The 19,040-nt window shown below is 39.1% G+C and overlaps 1 protein-coding gene across 2 annotated transcripts in view; it reads right to left on the minus strand.

The window, feature by feature from the left end:
* Positions 1-19,040, minus strand: part of LOC126248976 (SRSF protein kinase 3) — a 425,825-nt gene that overhangs the window by 270,031 nt on the left and 136,754 nt on the right. Inside the window, exon 2 of one of the 2 annotated variants that reach the window (XM_049950531.1) lies at positions 13,744-14,180. The exons of the other annotated variant lie outside the window; for it this stretch is intronic. Coding sequence (XP_049806488.1) covers positions 13,744-14,141 — 398 coding nt within the window. The 5' untranslated portion in view covers positions 14,142-14,180. The remainder of the gene's footprint in view (positions 1-13,743; positions 14,181-19,040) is intronic. 2 annotated transcript variants of the gene reach the window in all.

Here is a 19,040-nt window from a genome sequence, read left to right on the forward strand (position 1 = left end):
AATTTGTTTCCTCAGTGGTGCTATTCCACATACCTATGAGAGTAGCTTTGATAGTACTGTTCAGAAATCATAGGTGGAAACATCACTAACAATGAGGGTCTGTAGTAAGTAGGAAATCTGAGTTCGAGTCCCAGTCTGGCAAAAACTTTCAATTATCACTACAAATTCACATAATTGTAACACAAAAACAAAAACTGAAAATGCAATCCAGGTTCACATGCCATTGCAACTTGCCACTTGCAGCAAAGTGCTCGATTGTGATTAGTGAAGGTAAACTGCTATAATGAGGCATAGTTAAAAAGACCACAACATAAAGTCTGTGTTTTTAACTTTGTAGTTCATTCAACACTAATTAGTTACAATAATAAGGTATCCTCCCATTCCCCTATCAAACAAATGCTCTTGTAATGTTACACAAAGATGCATCAATGGTAGAGATTATGTTAGTGAAATAGCCAACTATATCCTGAGTTCTAACAATGGACTCTGATATGTAGCTGTAGGATATCTTAGTAACCCTCTGAAGCAGCTGTTTCAGAGATTTTATCAATCAATAGGCTGGATGAATCCAGACAATAAACATCTGAGTTGTATCAGTTTCCAGTGTACTGACCACTAGTCGAACGGGAAATTACAAGCAGCCGACATCATCTAACAGAATTAGAATATATTAAAAGACACTATCTTCAATGAATATTAGAGTAGGAACTAAAATTTGTGTCACAAGATAACAGTGTTGTAAGGGAATTTGAGAATGTTAAACAAGTGATTGGAAAAATGACTCTAGAGGTACTGGGGACTAAGAGTAAGCATCTATGCATCCTCTCATTCCCCTATCAAACAAATGGTCTTGTAATGTTACACAAAGATGCATCAATGATAGAGATTATGTTAGAGAAATAGCCAACTATATCCTGAGTCATACCAATGGACTCTGATGTAGCTGGATGTCAGATGTATTAATGTCACAGAAAGACTGAGACAAGAATGCAGTTTATTACCCATCTCATTCAATTTATACATAGAAGCAGCGCACCAAAGATAGAAGAACAGTTGTGGAGAAATGGGAAACATTGCCACTGATGTATTGGTGTTTTCATTAAACTTTGCTGATAATCAATCCACTCTACCACAAGATGAATATGATCTGGAATTCATTATATGATGTTTATATCAGGAATATGACAAATGGAAACTATAAATGAGTCTACCAAAAACTGAATATCTGATAGTGAACACTGACACTAGATTTGAAGTACACATCAATGCTGGAACAGTGATGACTAGAAAATTTTAAATATTTAGGTGTATATATATTTACAAAAGCCCCCCCCCCCTCCCCCATGAACCATGGCCCTTGCCATTGGTGGGGAGGCTCGTGTGCCTCAGTGATACAGACAGCTGTACCGTAGGTGCAACCACAACGGAGAGGTATCTGTTGAGAGGCCAGACAAACATGTGGCTCCTGAAGAGGGGCAGCAGCCTTTTCAGTAGTCACACGGGCAACAATCTGGATGATTGACTGATCTGGCCTTGTAGCACTAACCAAAACGGCCTTGTTGTGCTGGTACTGCAAACTGCTGAAGGCAAGGGGAAACTAAAGCCGCAATTTTTCCCGAGGGCATGCAGCTCTACTGTATGGTTAAATGATGATTGTGTCCCGTGTCCTCTTGGGAAAAATATTCCGGAGGTAAAATAGTCCCCCATTCAGATCTCTGGGCGGGGACTACTCCGGAGGACGTCATTATCAGGAGAAAGAAAACTGGTGTTCTACAGATCGGTGCATGGAATGTCAGATACCTTAATTGGGCCGGCAGGTTAGAAAATTTAAAAAGGGAAATGTATAGGTTGAAGTTAGATATAGTGGGAATTAGTGAAGTTCGGTGGCAGGAGGAACAAGATTTCTCGTCAGGCGAATACAGGGTTATAAATACAAAATCAAGTAGGGATAACGCAGGAGTAGGTTTAATAATTAATAAAAAAATAGGAGTGCAGGTAAACTACTACAAACAGCATAGTGAACACATTATTGTGGCCAAGAAAGACACGAAGCCCACACCTATTACAGTAGTACAAGTTTATTTGCCAACTAGCTCTGCAGATGACGAAGAGATTGATGAAATGTATGACGACATAAAAGAAATTATTCAGATAGTGAAGGGAGATGAAAATTTAATAGTCATGGGTGACTGGAATTCAATAGTAGGAAAAGGAAGAGAAGGAAACGTAGTAGGTGAATATGGAATGGGGGTAAGAAATGAAAGACGAAGCCGCCTGGTAGAATTTTGCACAGAGCATAACTTAATCACAGCTAACACTTGGTTCAAGAATCATAAAAGAAGGTTGTATACATGAAGAGGCCTGGAGATAATGGAAGGTGTCAGATAGATTATATAATGGTAAGACAGAGATTCAGGAACCAGGTTTTAAATTGTAAGACATTTCCAGGGGCAGATGTGGACTGACTACAATCTATTGGTTATGAACTGTAGATTAAAACTGAAGAAACTGCAAAAAGGTGAGAATTTAAGGAGATGGGACCTGGATAAATTGAAAGAACCAGAGGTTGTAGAGAGCTTCAGGGAGAGCATAAGGGAACAATTGACAGGAATGGGGGAAAGAAACACAGTAGAAGAAGAATGGGTATCTTCAAGAAATGAAATAGTGAAGGCAGTAAGAGGGTCAAGTAAGTAAAAAGACGAGGGCTAGTAGAAATCCTTGGGTAACAGAAGATATATTGAATTTAATTGATGAAAGGAGAAAATATAAAAATGCAGTAACTGAAGCAGGCAAAAAGGAATACAAATGTCTCAAAAATGGGATCGACAGGAACTGCAAAATGGCTAAGCAGGGATGGCTAGAGGACAAATGTGGGGATGTAGAGGCTTATCTCACTAGGGGTAAGATAGATACTGCCTACAGGAAAATTAAAGAGACGTTTGGAGAAAAGAGAAGCACTTGTATGAATATCAAGAGCTCAGATGGAAACCCAGTACTAATCAAAGAAAGGAAAGCAGAAAGGTGGAAGCAGTATATAGAGGGTGTATACAAGGACAATTTACTTGAGGACAATATTCTGTAAATGGAAGAGGATGTAAATAAAGATGAAATGGGAGATAGGATACTGTGTAAATTGTTTGACAGAGCACTGAAAGACCTAAGTTGAAACAAGGCCCAGGGAGTAGACAACATTCCATTAGAACTACTGACAGCCTTTGAAGACCCAGCCCTGACAAAACTCTACCATCTGGTGTGCAAGATGTATGAGATAGGCAAAATACCCTCAGACTTCAAGAAGAATATAATAATTCCAATCCCAAAGAAATCAGGTGTTGACAGATGTGAAAATTACCGAACTATCAGTTTAATAAGTCACAGCTGCAAAATACTAATACAAATTCTTTACAGAAGAATGGAAAAACTAGTAGAAGCTGATCTCAGAGAAGATCAGTTTGGAATCTGTAGAAATGTTGGAACACGTGAGGCAATACTGGCCCTACAACTTATCTTAGAAGATAGATTAAGGAAAGGCAAACCTACATTTCTAGCATTTGTAGACTTACAGAAAGCTTTTGCCAATGTTGACTGGAATACTCTCTTTCTAATTTTGAAGGTGGCAGGGGTAAAATACAGGGAGCGAAAGGCTATTTACAATTTGTACAGAAACCAGACTGCAATTATAAGAGTCGATGGGCATGAAAGGGTAGCAGTGGTTGGGAAGGGAGTGAGACAGGGTTGTAGCCTATCCCCGATGTTATTCAATCTGTATACTGAGCAAGCAGTAAAGGAAACAAAAGAAAAATTCAGAGTAGGAATTAAAATCCATGGAGAAGAAATAAAAACTTTGAGGTTCACCAATAGAATTTAAACCTGTCAGACACAGCAAAGGACCAGGAAGAGCAGTTGAATGGAATGGTCAGTGTTGACAGGAGGATATAAGATGAACAGCAACAAAAGCTAAACGAGGATAATAGAATGTAGTCAAATTAAGTCGGAGTTATTTGGGGAGCAAAATAACTGATGATGGTCAAAGTAGAGAGGATGTAAAATGTAGACTGGCAATAGCAAGAAAAGTGTTTCTGAAAGTATTTGTACGGAGTGTAGCCATGTATGGAAGTGAAAAATGGAGGACAATAGTTTCACAAGAAGAGAATAGAAGCTTTCGAAATGTGGTGTTACAGAAGAATGCTCAAGATTAGAGGGGTGAACCACATAACCAATAAGAAGGTAGTGAACAGAACTGGGGAGAGGAGTAATTTGTGGGACAACTTGACTAGAAGAAGGGATTGGTTGGTAGGACATGTTCTGAGGCATCAAGGGATCACCAATTCAGTATTGGAGGGTGGCATGGAGGGTAAAAATCTTAGAGGGAGGCCAAGAGATGAATACACTAAGCAGATTCAGTAGGGTGTAGGTTGCAGTAGGTACTGGGAGATGAAGAAGCTTGCACAGGACAGAGTAGCAAGGAGAGCTGCATCAAACCAGTCTCTGGACTGAAGACCACAACAACAACAACAACAACAACAACAACAACATTGACAAAAGTGGGCTGGTTAATGCAAAAGTAAAATACAGAATGCTGCAAGGCAGAAAAGTAATAGGCTGTATGAATTCTTTTGGTGGGACAACAACAACAATAATGAAACAGTGGGTAGGCCAATGTTTGAATCTGTCCTATGCTATGGATCAGAACTATGGCTTTTAAATTCTGACCTCAAAAGTCAACTAATATCTGTGAAAATGGATTATTTACAATGGAGTGCCAGAATATCAAGAACCATGAAGAAAACTAATGATTACGTTAAGAGCTAGAATGAGAGCAAATGAAACAGCGATAGACAGAATTGAAAGAAAACTCATTAAAGTGGTATGGGCACTCGCCGGGAATGACAGATCATTACGGGCCAAAGAAAATTTTTGAATGGAAACCATCTGGTAGACATAAACATTTTTGGAAAGACTGTATCTATGAAATAATGGCACATCATGTGTACACAAGGAGGATGCCCTGAATAGAGAGGCTTGGCAGAAGATTACAGGGTACAGTTAAAAGTTGTTATTAATTGAACACTGTGTTAAGTAATCCTGTAATAATAAGAGTAATAACAAAAGACAATTTCTGACATGTAATTCCCAACAAGTGCAAGAACATGTGGATATACAAAAATCATGCTGCAAATTCACATTCTTCACTTTCCATGCGGAGAGTCAGTAGTTCACTGTGTCCGTGAGTCATCAACAGCTTCATACACAACTGAATCAGGGCACACAAGAAACCTACTAGTATCAATACTGCAGTAGTACATTTGTACATTAAAAAATACATTTCAGCTCCTTCCAATATGTGAAAAGTGAATGCTGTCTGCAAAGAGGAGGAGGAGATTAGTGTTTAATGTTCTGTCAACAATGAGGTCATTAGACATGGAGCTCACACTCAGATTAGGGAAGGATGGGGAAGGAGATGGGTAGTGCCCTTTCAAAGGAACCATCTCAGCATTTGCCTGAAGTGATTTTGGGAAATCAAGGGAAACACAGGATAGCTGGACACGGGTTTCACAGTTATCTTCCTGAATGCAAGCCCAGAGTGCTAACCTCGCTCAGTGTCTGCAAAGAGAAGCAATCAATTTTTCTTCCCATGTCACTCATCCTGTGGATGCCATCACTTGTTAAATGAAGGTAATCTGAATGACTTGATAACAAATGCAATTGGGAGGAGCATTCCACACAACTGCTAAAGTGCCTAAAGAAATCCTTTATTGCAGTGTTGCTGGAGTCAGACATAGGTGATACAAAAAAACTAAAAAGCTAGCTTATTTTGCTTACTTTAATTCCATTATGTCATAATGGGTAATTTTTTGGAATAACTCAGCAGTCAAAGTTAAAATTTTCAGAGTCTAGAAGTGTGTAATATGATATATTTGTAGTGGGAACTTAAGAAGGTCCCGCAGAGGCCTGTTCAAAGAACTGTGGATGCTAACAACTGCTTCTCAACATATTTATTCCATAATGAAATGTTTCATATATATAATATATATCTTTTTCAAACAAACAGCTTAACTTGTGGAACCAGTACTGGAATAAGAATAACCTTCACAAACTCACTCACTCACTCACTCTGGTCCTGAAAGGTGTCCATTATCCAGAATGCGTGTTTTCAGTAAATTTTCAGCAGCCATAAAGAGCTCAACTACTAAGAAAAGTTCAGTTTATGATGAGCCTAAAGGCTTTATTGATGGCCAACTACTCAAACTCCACTGATGAATTTCTGAGTAGAACAAACTGATGTGCAAGTAACATGAGTGTTATCTTTGACGTACTGTAACCTAAGAATTATCATATACACCTCAGTGCACTGTAAAGTAACATGTATTCTGACAAGTTTGGTATTACCATTTAAATGAAAATGTGTTTCAGATTTTTTTTACTTGTTCTTCATCCATGAGGGTAATTTCACTTGGGATCTGTGGAAGGAAATTAGTCACTGGCATTCTTATCTATCTTTCTATCTATCTATCTATCCATCCACACTATAGGTCTATGAAACAAAACAAACATCTAATCTACACCAATAAAGACTGATTAAATAAAATGTACTGAATAGTGAACTATGTTTTTTTAACGCATGTTGTGGATTCTTTCTTTCACTATTTTGTGACTTTTACTGATTGTTCCAACATTTACACTGCTGAGAATGAGACTAATAAAGCAGATATAGAAAAATTCAGCATTTAAAAATGCTTGTAACAAAACAAGATCTAGATTGCAATAAATTAATTATTTTTAATTGCAGTAAGTGGTTTCATTCTATATGACAGTCATCAGACCGGAGGTTCAGAAGATGCAAGGAGAAAGTACATAAAGCTGCTGAGCACCAACTAGTACCTGTCACCAATTGCAGGTACCAGTAGGTGCTCATAGCAGCTCCATGAACCCGCTCCTCACGTTATCTGAGCCTCTAGTCTCAAGGTGGTCATATAGGCTGAAATTGGTTAATGTAATTAAAAAAATCAAAGTATTGCAATCTAGATTGCTATTTTGTTACAAATGTAATGTACGTTGGTGTGGTTTGTAAACAATGTCAAAATTTTTCTACAGCTATTAACTATTTGCCTGCAGGAAATCAGAAGTGGGTCTGCACTAATCTCTCTGTACGTAGAATGAAGTTTGAATAAAGTTCACCAACACAGAAACTGGAAAATAAAAATAAGTGAACATATAGAATACATACTGTCACATTGTTTTAATATAGTTACAAAAGAGTGGTGCTTTAACAGAGTGAATTGTAAGACAATATAGGAAGTAATATAAAAAGAGAAGAATGCAAATAAACTAATCGCTAACACAGCCATGTTGAAGTGTATGTGAAAGATCAGCTGACAAAGTGACACATTGGTTTGTGGAGCAAATATCTTTTGATATTCTGGGGAATGAGGAAAAGTGTAAGGTTGGGGGTAAGGATGACATGCAAACTTTACAACAGTGAATATATGCAAACTGAATTCCTGAGAAAACTAAAACATGGCAGTTACAGTACAAAAAACAGTACTATATCCATTGATACTTCAGTTACTCCTTACTTGAACGATTTTATATTTATGAATGAAGTACTTAACTGGAAATCTGCAACACACTAAAACAATGACAATTATCTTTGAGTATTAGTTGAACTGACACCCCAATCAGGTACAGATTTTGGTATTGACACAAAATCTCCTTTTGTTGTTCTAAGCTTTTTAATATATGATCACGGCAGTAGCCAAAATGTCATAACCCCCAAATTTTAACACACGATCTAGATGGTTTGAATTTATTTCCTTTATTAATAATTTGAGTATTAGTGTTATCAAATAACAACTGTTGATTTCTGATCTCTGTAGGATTCTGTTGAGAGTTAAAAATATCACCAATTCATAGTTTTAGTACAACAACATTACAAGACTTAATGAACGAAAATCTTTCCTTTCAACATGTTGACAACGGAGAAAATCAGAGGTTATGTAATCAAACCTGGTGGTGCCAAAGAAATGTGACATATTAATTCCTCATGCTGCAAACTCCATGCTTTCCACACATACCTACATTAGTTTCAGAGTAATTTCTTAGCACCATATCAGCAAGTTCATTACTCTATTGTGTTCCAGGAAAGTATCTATGAGTAAGACTGTAACATATTACATCAAGACAGCTTACGCATCCCAATCAGTGATAAGAGATGAATGTGATTTCAGTCTTCCAACTTTCAACATCATTCTTGATAATTTCATATGTGACCCAACACAACAAAAATTCCCAAACTGTACTGAAATAGTTATTCTAGAATGGAACCATAAATTATTAACTTTTTAAGTTTTATTTCTTTAGGCTCATCCATAATTTGCAGCATGATACTTAATGACAAAATAATCCCTGGCTGTTGCATATGACACATTGGAAGACATCATAGATGTTCATCTGTCACACTATTCTTCAGAAATTTTCACCTCAGCTGTTCAATTGCAAAGCCTGGGCAAGTCACCCTATATGAATGAGACATTCCAAGTACATCAAAATGAAAATCTGATTATCACAAAACGGGAGGTATACAACACAATTCACTACTCCTCATGAATGACTAAATTTTCCTGTTCTTTACCTTACAGCTGGGCATCATTAATACTGATCTAGGGAAAAATTTGCAACTTTGTAATTGTAATAGATACAGTCTCTAACATGTAAGCATTTGTTAATGGAGTGCAATTTATAATAAATTGCACATTCTCCATTACAACTGAAGATTACAATTTAGTCAATTCCCCAAAATCCATCTGCACACAGTGCACTGGGCCAAGGTTGCATAAGTTTGCTGTTTCAAAGACCAACCTGTCAGACCCTCATCTGATGTGAAGAACGTCTATTTGCTGTCCCAGCCAGCAACATCAGTTTTCCAATGAAAAATATTTTTGGTATGAACATTAAAATCTCTTTTCAAATCTCATCACAGATGTTTTTAATATAATTAAGCACCACACACTAATGTCTTCAAAAATAAAAGGATTATTGCAAATCTGAGACCACCTGCCAATTTGTTACTTTATGAGTATTTTTCTCAGGGTTTTTCGTGTCGTTGGTTTGAAGGAGTATTATTTGAAGAAACAGACAAGATTAAAAAATTATTATAGTGTCATGATCATTCATAAACCTGAAACAGTTTTAATGCATACATTTCACATACCTAACTTTCACTCATTTAACAGGAAGCAAAAATTGAATAACAATAACATAATGATAAATAAAGCCATTTTCATAACTATTGTTGACCTTCATTATTTTTTGTACACTAGAGAATGTAACATTCAAACTGAAATTTGAGAGCCACAAGTGGAGTTTTATCATTCACTGGGCAAGACCGAATGCCATTTCATTTGTTAATAAATTTTGAATTACACACACACACACACACACACACACACACACACACACACACACACACACACACACACAGAGCAAAATATTGTCTCAAATCTGAGTCCACCAAGGTTTTCCAGACTAATCAAACCAATAATCAATATAATCAAGAATCATCAAGACTTGTGCAAATGCTGAGATGGAAAATGGAAATACCCTGTGGCTAGGGCCTCCCGTCGGGTAGACCGTTCGCCTGGTGCAAGTCTTCCGAGTTGACGCCACTTCGGCGACTTGCGTGTCGATGGGAATGAAATGATGATGAAAGACACACAACACCCAGTCATCACGAGGCAGAGAAAATCCCTGGCCCCGCCGGGAAAAGAAATGGTTCAAATGGCTCTGAGCACTATGGGACTTAACTTCTAAGGTCATCAGTCCCCTAGAACTTAGAACTACTTAAACCTAACTAACCTAAGGACATCACACACATCCATGCCCAAGGCAGGATTCGAACCTGCGACCGTAGCGGTCGCGCGGCTCCAGACTGTAGTGCCTAGAACCACTCTGCCACCCCGGCCAGCGAAAAGAAATGATTATGAAAATGGTCAATTACTAAATGTGAAGGCATGTCCTTCTTCACCATCATATTCATATTCAGTAATTAGCGCAAACTGCTGTAGTTATAGTAAAGACAAAGCAATAGTTAATAACACACTCTCAGTTGAGGTTAAGGATAGATCTTAGTTCTGCAAGAGTCTTCATTTGAACATACTCAGTGAACTTGTCAGAATTTGTCTACACAGATGAAGTACTTAACATCACAAACCTACAGTATAATGTCTTAATGAACAGTTATCCAAATGTTGGCTGCCTTTGTCCTGAGATACATAACCTACCAAGATTTTATTACCACTGCCACAAACTTTTCCAAAATGTGGACACTTTTCAGACAAAACACTACCACAATTTATAGAACCTTTCATATAAGTACAGTAAGTGATGAGATGCCCGCAAAGAGAATGGATGACATTTAAATGGACTTAAGACACCCCTATAATCAGTTTGGAAGAAAAAAACATGCTATATTAGTGCAATACAAAAATTAAAATCAGACAGGTAATTGACATACTGTTTCTGGTATGTTTGTATAAAATCACAGCATATTACAAGTCCTCCTACCACATTTTCTGTCTGTATGTAAAGCCTAATCACAGGAACTACAGTAGGGAATTTAATAAAGTTTTCATTAATACATGGACTGATTCTCAAGAAAGGTTTGTTTACATAATTTACAAATATTTTGTGCAAAATGGCTGAACTATGACAACACTTGTCAATTAAGTCATTTCCCCTGAGAACTTTGCAGGTGTGTCCTGCTAAAATAGTTTAAATTATACAAAATTGTTAAGGCTTTCGTGGCCACTTTTTGACAAACTGCCTATTGGCTTCTGTCTCGGGTTCTCCGGCCGACGTTCATCTAATGATTTTTCTGACGTTTCGCCAGCACGAGTGGCTGGCATTGTCAAAGCTTCACCCTCCATTGCCGGTGGTGAACTGGAGGCGAGCTCGCGGCCGCAGACTATATGTACCTGGCGCGCCAACGTCCGAGGGCTTCTCCGCGGTCATTTCCGGTGCGGTTCTTCTCTTGCTACCTGCGATGGTCGTTCGCTGCAGTAAGGGAAGCCAGGATCCGTTTACCTTAAGGCTTTCCTCTTTCTTGTTGAAACTGTTCACGTGTTTTTGTATTTCTACAGCTTCTCTGAACAAGCGCGTTTCTTCAGCTTCTCAATGAAACTGAAACTTGCACCAAACGACATCCTGGTCAGCTTTGATGTTGTTTCGTTATTTACGAAAGTGCCACTCAGTGACGCTCTGGAGCACATCGGTTCCATGTTCCCGCAAGACATCAAAAAGCTCTTCCATGCATGTCTCACCACGAGCTATTTCACGTGGAATGGCGATTTCTACGAACAGCTGGAAGGCGTCGCCATGGGTAGTCCTCTCAGTCCAGTGGTGGCCAACTTCTTCATGGAACAATTCGAAGCACAGGCACTGGACTCGGCGATTTGCAAACCTAAGGTGTGGTACAGGTACGTCGATGATACTTTCGTGGTGTGGAGCCATGGTGAAGAACAGCTCGGTGACTTCCTAAGACACTTGAACAGCCTCCATGCCAACATTTACCATGGAAGTAGAAAAGGATAAGAAACTGCCATTTCTAGATGTGCTGGTCACAAGGGAAGGCGAGAACCTGGGACACAGCGTGTATCGAAAACCGACACACACGGACCGATACCTGCACAAACTGTCAAACCACCACCCGAGCCAGAAAAAGAGGCATGATTAGTACGCTCGTAACGAGAGCAGGACGAATATGTGAGCCGCAACACCTCAAACGAGAAATGCAACACCTGGAAACTGTTCTGAGGAGCAGTACTCCACAAACTACATTAGAAGTGTAACAGAGCCCAACACTCGGCGAAGTAAGGAACCAGAAAAAGAAATGTCGGGTACGGCCTTTCTGCCATACATTCCCAGAGTGACGGACAGAATCGGCCGTACATTGCGCAAACATGGCGTAAAGACGATTTTCAAACCGACAAGGAAGATCAAAGAGTGTCTTAGATCGGCGAAGGAGAAAAGAGACCCACTTGCAAGGTCGGGAATATACTGTATACCATGCACATGCGGAAAAGTTTGTCGGAATGACTGGACGATCAATTAACACCGGGATCAAAGAGCACAAACGACAATGCAGGTTGGGGCAGGTGGAGAAATCAGCCGTGGCAGAGCACGTACTGAATGGGACCGACCACGTAGTAAAATTCGCCGACACTGAAGTTCTAGCTGTAGAGAAGCACTATCACACGTGCTTGTTCAGAGAAGCTGTAGAAATACAAAAACACGCGAACAGTTTCAACAAGAAATAGGAAAGCCTTAAGGTAAACGGATCCTGGCTTCCCGTACTGCAGCGAACGACCGTCGCAGGTAGCAAGAGGAGAACCGCACCGGAAATGACCGCAGAGAAGCCCTCGGATGTTGGCGCGCCAGGTACATGTAGTCTACGGCCGCGAGCTCGCCTCCAGTTCACCACCGGCAATGGAGGGTGAAGCTTTGACAATGCCAGCCACTCGTGATGGCGAAACGTCAGAAGAATCATTAGATGAACGTCGGCCGAAGAACCCGAGACAGAAGCCAATAGGCAGTTTGTCAGTTTAAATTATGCTAGAATTTGAAGTTAATATTCAATTACCTAAGATTGCTTTCAGACTTTTAATCATGACTCCATGTAGTTGCCGGTAAACAAAATTACCATACCCCAGATATGACATCCAGCCACATATACTCCGTGCTCTTTGTGTAAAGTCAGGGCAAGTTGCTAATTGCTATACAGACCACACAAATTTATACTGCTGCTAACAAATTAACCTACATAGTGATGACTATGAAATTTGTTTTCAGTGTGCACTTTTCAGATTGTTTATTACATTTAATCTATCAATTTTTTGCTCAGTTTTTAAATGAAAAAGCTATTTCATCCCTCACACATTTCACTTCCTCTTCCACAGGCCCTAGGATTATTTCTTGTATTCTATCTATGGTGCAAGATAATTCTTGGCCATAAGATATGACGAAGAGCAGCTGATTTAAAAGACAACCCAAAATGTAGGTTAGCTTTTACCTAATAACAAAACTGAAAGAGTGTAACAAGAACTCTAACTTATCACTTTCTGTTCACATTTAATACACTGAAAAGCAGCATAGTACCTGAAACAATATTCTCCATGTCAGTGAAGCATAACCCAAACACTGAACTCTCTTCAATCTGATTTTTTGAAGAAGTTTCAAAAACCTGAACACAAGAATATAATAAAATTAAACAACAATTCAGATACACATCTTACATGCTATACAAATGCTTCAGGTACACTAACTTTTGCAGCAGATGTCACTAGACAGAAAAAACGCACAGCATTTTTTGGGAAAGGGATGCATACTGTTCCTAAATAACTGAAGTTTCAGAGCCCTAAATTTACTTCTGAACAGGGAATAGTATACATGCAATTATATTATTATCAAAAGCCATAAAACATGTGCAACAACCTAGGAAAGCTGTACATAACCTACAAAAGGACAACTTCAAACAGCCACAGTATTACATACTAAACTTTGCTGTGGCCACTAACAGCACCAAGCAATTTCACTGAACATATAAAGCACAAAACGAGCACTACTTGCAAGCTGTTAAAGTGCCACACAATAAATGAGTTTTCATTAGATGATATGATCTGCAGTTGATAAGTTAGAAAATTCTCAGTGTGTGGGGATGATGGTATGAATGTGCACCAGCACACGCACCACTGCAGTCGTGCCGGAGCAGATGCATATCGTCGTCGCTTAGTGCTTCTCGAGTGTGAAACCACTGCGCGTTCCGGTTGTGCCGTTTCAAGTGTTGCTGTTGCTCTCGATGATGCCGCTCGGAATGGAACAGCTCGCAATCTTCGAACCACCACATGTGATAGTAGAAGGACCAGTGTTATTAACAGGCACAGTCCAGCAAAAGAATTCCATGTCCACTCAGCAGTTGACTGCTTACTTGCAGGTTCTTCTACCTCACAAACTGCACGACTGTCCCCTGTATCTGGCCACCACTCAACTCGTACCGAATTGTTGACACGCACTTCACCATCAGTGGCAAGCCATTCGGCACGGAGCCAGTAGCGCAACTGCGCTGCCCGCTCGGCATCGCACTGCATGTCATGCCTACCACGTGTTGGCGAGAGTCGACGACACCACTGTAAAATATAGTCTTTCACTACCTTTCCCTGCAAACGAAATGTGGACACACAAAAATTGCAATACCTTTCCACAGTTATATCAGTTATTTATGTTTCAGGCAGTTCAGTTATCACACTGTACAATTGCACTCCATCATAATTAAGTGCTCCTTATCATTCACTACTGAAATTTAACTTTTTTTACAATTGCTACAATTACCATTTCAAGTTCTTGTGGCACATCGAAATAAAATTTAACTTTACATTCCAGTTACAGCACGAGTAGCTGAATGTAAATCACGTCAGCTTCAATATTACAGAAAATGAAGCTTCCCAATCCAATTATTCAATTTAATATGCTGAAAAATTGCCAATAGGTCTGACTTAGAATGTGGTGCGTATTGCATTTTTCAACTGTTTAATCCATAATTGATTATCAGAAAGAATATTAAAGTAAAAAAACACAAATGCCTAAAAATGTCAATTTCAAATGCCTAAAAATGTCAATTTTCCTGTAGTTCAGCTGTAATATTTCCCACTTAACAAAATTACAGAGATTATGTCTTTAAGTTGGAAAGTGAAATTACTATGCCTGTTAAATTAACATAGTTGGGTAGCAATTCTGAATAGATTTTGTCACTAAAAGCAAAAACTGAAACATCGCCAGGAATAAAAACCCGAAGTTTCATTCAACACATTGTAATAGAAACATTTGAGTTTTTAGAATCTGTCAGGAAGTTTCATTTGAGTTTTTATTTACAATAAAGGTAAAAATCAAGAACGAGAAATCTAACAACCCCACACAGCAGAGGGAAGGAAGAGCAGAAGCACAGCAATTCAGTTTAGTCTGCACAGATATCAAGTACATTCACAATGACACAGTATCTCATAGTCGAAGTTCTGGTGATGTCTAGAGACTTTTTTTTCATTCATATAATCCTATTTATGCTTGCAACACAAACAACGAGCTTTAAGAAATTATTACAATGAAGTACTCATTACCTTATATCAGGTTCTAACATCAAAATCTCACCTGATGGTTTTAATAAACTTTTCTTTCAAACTTGAAGTCTTGTTATTAGCAGCAAGTGCAAGTACACAATTGTTTGAAATGTTAACAAAAGACTTCTTTAGGAAATCGACACATCATCAATGTAATGGCTTAATGAATTGAATAAAAAAGGCTAATCATTCTATTTGTATTCTTAGGTGACAGGAACTTCAAATACTTCAACACATGGATATCAGTGTTGCGAGATTTATTGTGGAAATACCAATTTCTCACATTTTTGAAGAAGTAATTATAGAAACTCCCCCTCACAATTATATAAAGGCTAATTAATCTAATAAGAAATATTCCACATTCATTGTCTTGAGCAAAGAAACAAATTCAGAATTGCACACCATCAATGTGCAGAAGATCTCAGCTGAGATGGTTCGCTGTGTCCATACTGAGTGAAGTGACAGTGGAATAGTAAATCAACTGAAATCAGTTCTACAGTTTTTTAAAAACTGAAGATTAAGCTGTCTAGATGACAATATACACACAAATACTTGCTGATTAAAGACTCAGTTAAAGAATTTACTACCTTAATTAATACCTAAAGAAAAGGCGATAGGTTGGGGGCTACTTGCTAAGATAGTAGCTGATGGGGGAGGAGGATGGAGGAGACGGCAGCACTGAGATGTTCAATGTGTGTGGGTGTTTGGAAGTGGGGGCTGACCAATAGGGAACAGCTAGATAGGAAAAGGGGAAAAGGAGAGTAGGCAGGACCATGATGCGATGGAGGGGAGGGAAGCAATGTAGGGGAGAGGAGGGGCAGGAGAGATTGAGAGGTACAGGAGGGGGAAAGGGAGGAAGGTAAGACGATGCCGAATTGCTGAGAGGTAAAGGGACGGCAAAAGGAAGGCACGTGACTGGGTAGGGAGGGAGGGGGTGTGGTTGGGAGGGGAGGGAGGGAGAGAGGTTTGAAGGGTAAGGAGAGGTTGTGGTTAGGAGTGAAGGGGCAGAGAGAAAAGTGCAGAGCAAGGGATGAGAACAGTGCAGGGGAAAGAGGAGAGGTTGGAGAGAAGAAAATTTATGTTTCAATGTGCCACTGATTAATTTAACAGTCAGAGAAACAGTCTGTTACATGAACATCACACTGTTTTATAACCCCATTTTCAAGAAAAATAAAAAACTTTTGGATATCTTTAAATCTTTCACCAATATGTCGGTTCTTTTCCGAAGTACAGTACAGTATGTTCAGCTGACACTGCTCAGAAATATGTCAGGACCTAATATTAGAAAATCATAACAAATTTTGATGACAATGATGATCACAAAATTTGATGTGTCATGCTTGTTTATCCCACCAATTCTGCATTAGCCTTACTTCCCGAAATTCATGACGAATGTATTCACAGAGCAGTTGCATGCACGCAATTTGTAAATATGGCTACATGATGAACATTTATAAGTTTTTTGTATTATTATTATTATTATTGTCCGCATCACGTGGTTTCGCGGTAGTGTTCTCGCTTCCCGAGCCCGGGGTCCTGGGTTCAATTCCCGGTGGGGTCAGGGATTTTCACCTAACCCGAGATGACTGGGCGTTATCATCATCATCTTCATCATTCATCCCCATTATGGTCAGAAGAAGACAACGGTAAACTACCTCCATTAGGACCTCGCCTAGAATGGTGGTGCGTGTCTCCCGCATCATTCCCCTATGCTCCGTCAAGAAGCATGGGACTTCATTTCCATTATTATTATTATTATTATTATTATTTTATTATTATTAACAAACATGCAGATGTAAGTTAGTAATTTCTGCCCACCACCTTTTACACATTACAAAGGAAACACTTCTACAGAACAGAAGTTGTCATGGACAAACTTTTTCAGTTTGTTTCCAAATTTTACTTTGCTGTCTGTCAGACATTTTACATCACTGGGTAAACTACCAAAACCAGGAGGTAGTGGGTCCAAAACAATGTAGTTTGAAATTAGGAACTAATAGTAAGAAATGAATATTTAACCTTACTTAGTGGGGAGGATGAGTGGGGAGAGCCAGGAGAGGGGGGAGGGCCAGGGGCAGGGATGGGCCAGGGGAGGGGGGGAAGGATGCACAGACAGAGAGGAGAGGAGAGGAGAGGAGAGGGAGAGTGTCTCAAGCTCTTGTGCGCATATGTGGATATGAGACAAAGTGAGTGGAAGGACATTTTACAAACAGAGTTGAACATCAGACTGATAATGATGAAATAGGAAATCAACTATGGTCTTTTTTTAAAAGTCATCCTGGCTTCCACTTGAAGTGATTTAATGAATCCATGGAATACCCTAAATATGGATGCCCATGTAAGTAATTGAACATTGCTACTAGGGAATTTCAGTCCACTGTGACAGAGTGGAATGGGCAACAAATGGTACTTCAGACAAAGTTAAAGCTGTGAAGATATAAGATGAAATAAACTGTCCCAGTAACACAAACATAACCAGCACTGCAGAGAACAAATTACATCACTTATAGAAGATTTCATCATGCAGCTTGATGGTAACATTTCTCTTTGGCAATTCCCAATTTATCTTCCTCCCCCCCCCCCCCCCTCCCACTCTCTCCAACTGACTTGTTACTCTAATTGTAGCCAAAATAATCCTGTGCTAATACTACACAAGATAAGCAATAATTTCTCAATAATACCACTATGGCGTAAGTTTGAGATAGCATATGGAGCTTTGCCATTTCCATCACAAACTGTTTTACTGTAGCACAAGAGCTTAATGTAAAAATGGTGTCAGTTAGGTGCCAGATGCAATGCAGTGCAGTGAAATAATCCATAACAATTATCACATGTCATAGTTCTGTATCTGAAGCACAAGATAATTTCTAGACAGCATACTTCCTGAAACAATATACTGGGGGTGAACAAAAATATGGAAACACCAAAAACACATTACCAAGCATAATATGGTGTAGGAAAACTGTTAGCATTCAAACAACATCCAGTTGTGTCTGAATGCATAAATACAGGTCCTGTATGGTTTTCAATGGAATCTTATGCCATTCTTTCAGTAAAATTGTGGCAAGTGATAATGATGGAGATAGACAGTAATCACACTCCTTTCTCTCCAGAGTACTGCTCAACCACAATATTATTGCACTTGGCCATTATCAAAAACATGCAGCAACGTTACAGTAAACAAGTACAGTTCTGATTAATGAAAATTCCTGGCACAATCAATGCTTTCAGGTCAATTGTGCATATACTTTCAAGTCCGATCACGTGCTGACTCATGATAAGCTGGATGAAGTGCCCTCCTTCCAGGTGCAAAAATATTGTGATCAACTAACAGACCACAAATGCTCAATAATGTTAAGATCTGATGACTATGGTGCCCAGAGTAGATACAATAATTCATCCTCGTGCTCACAAAACCACTCCTGGATGATGAAAACTGTATGAACAGAGGTCCTGTTGCCTTGGAACACAGCATCACCATTTGTGAAGCAGCAATATACCATGAGTGGACCTCATCAGCTAAAATGGTCATATAACAGTTGGTAGTAATGCAACGTTGCAGAGCAACCATGGGGCCCATGGAATACCATGATATGGATACCCAAAATCATCACCCGACCCCTGCCACGTTTCACTCTTTGAAACTTAAAACTGGGCCAAAAGTTGGAAACACACTAATGCGACCACATGATTTTCTTCCATTGCTCCACAGTCCAGGTTTTATGGCTTCGGCACGACATTTTCCTGTTACAGGCACCAGTGATGTGTGGTTTTGGAATTCCATCTCCCCCTGCAATTACCAGCTCATGGAGATCCTTTGTGTTGTTTTGGTGCTGATATTCAGTTCACAGTGACGTTTTCAGCTGTCATCCTCTA

This window comes from Schistocerca nitens, chromosome 3 (assembly GCF_023898315.1).
Source record: "Schistocerca nitens isolate TAMUIC-IGC-003100 chromosome 3, iqSchNite1.1, whole genome shotgun sequence".
Lineage (NCBI taxonomy): Eukaryota > Metazoa > Arthropoda > Insecta > Orthoptera > Acrididae > Schistocerca > Schistocerca nitens.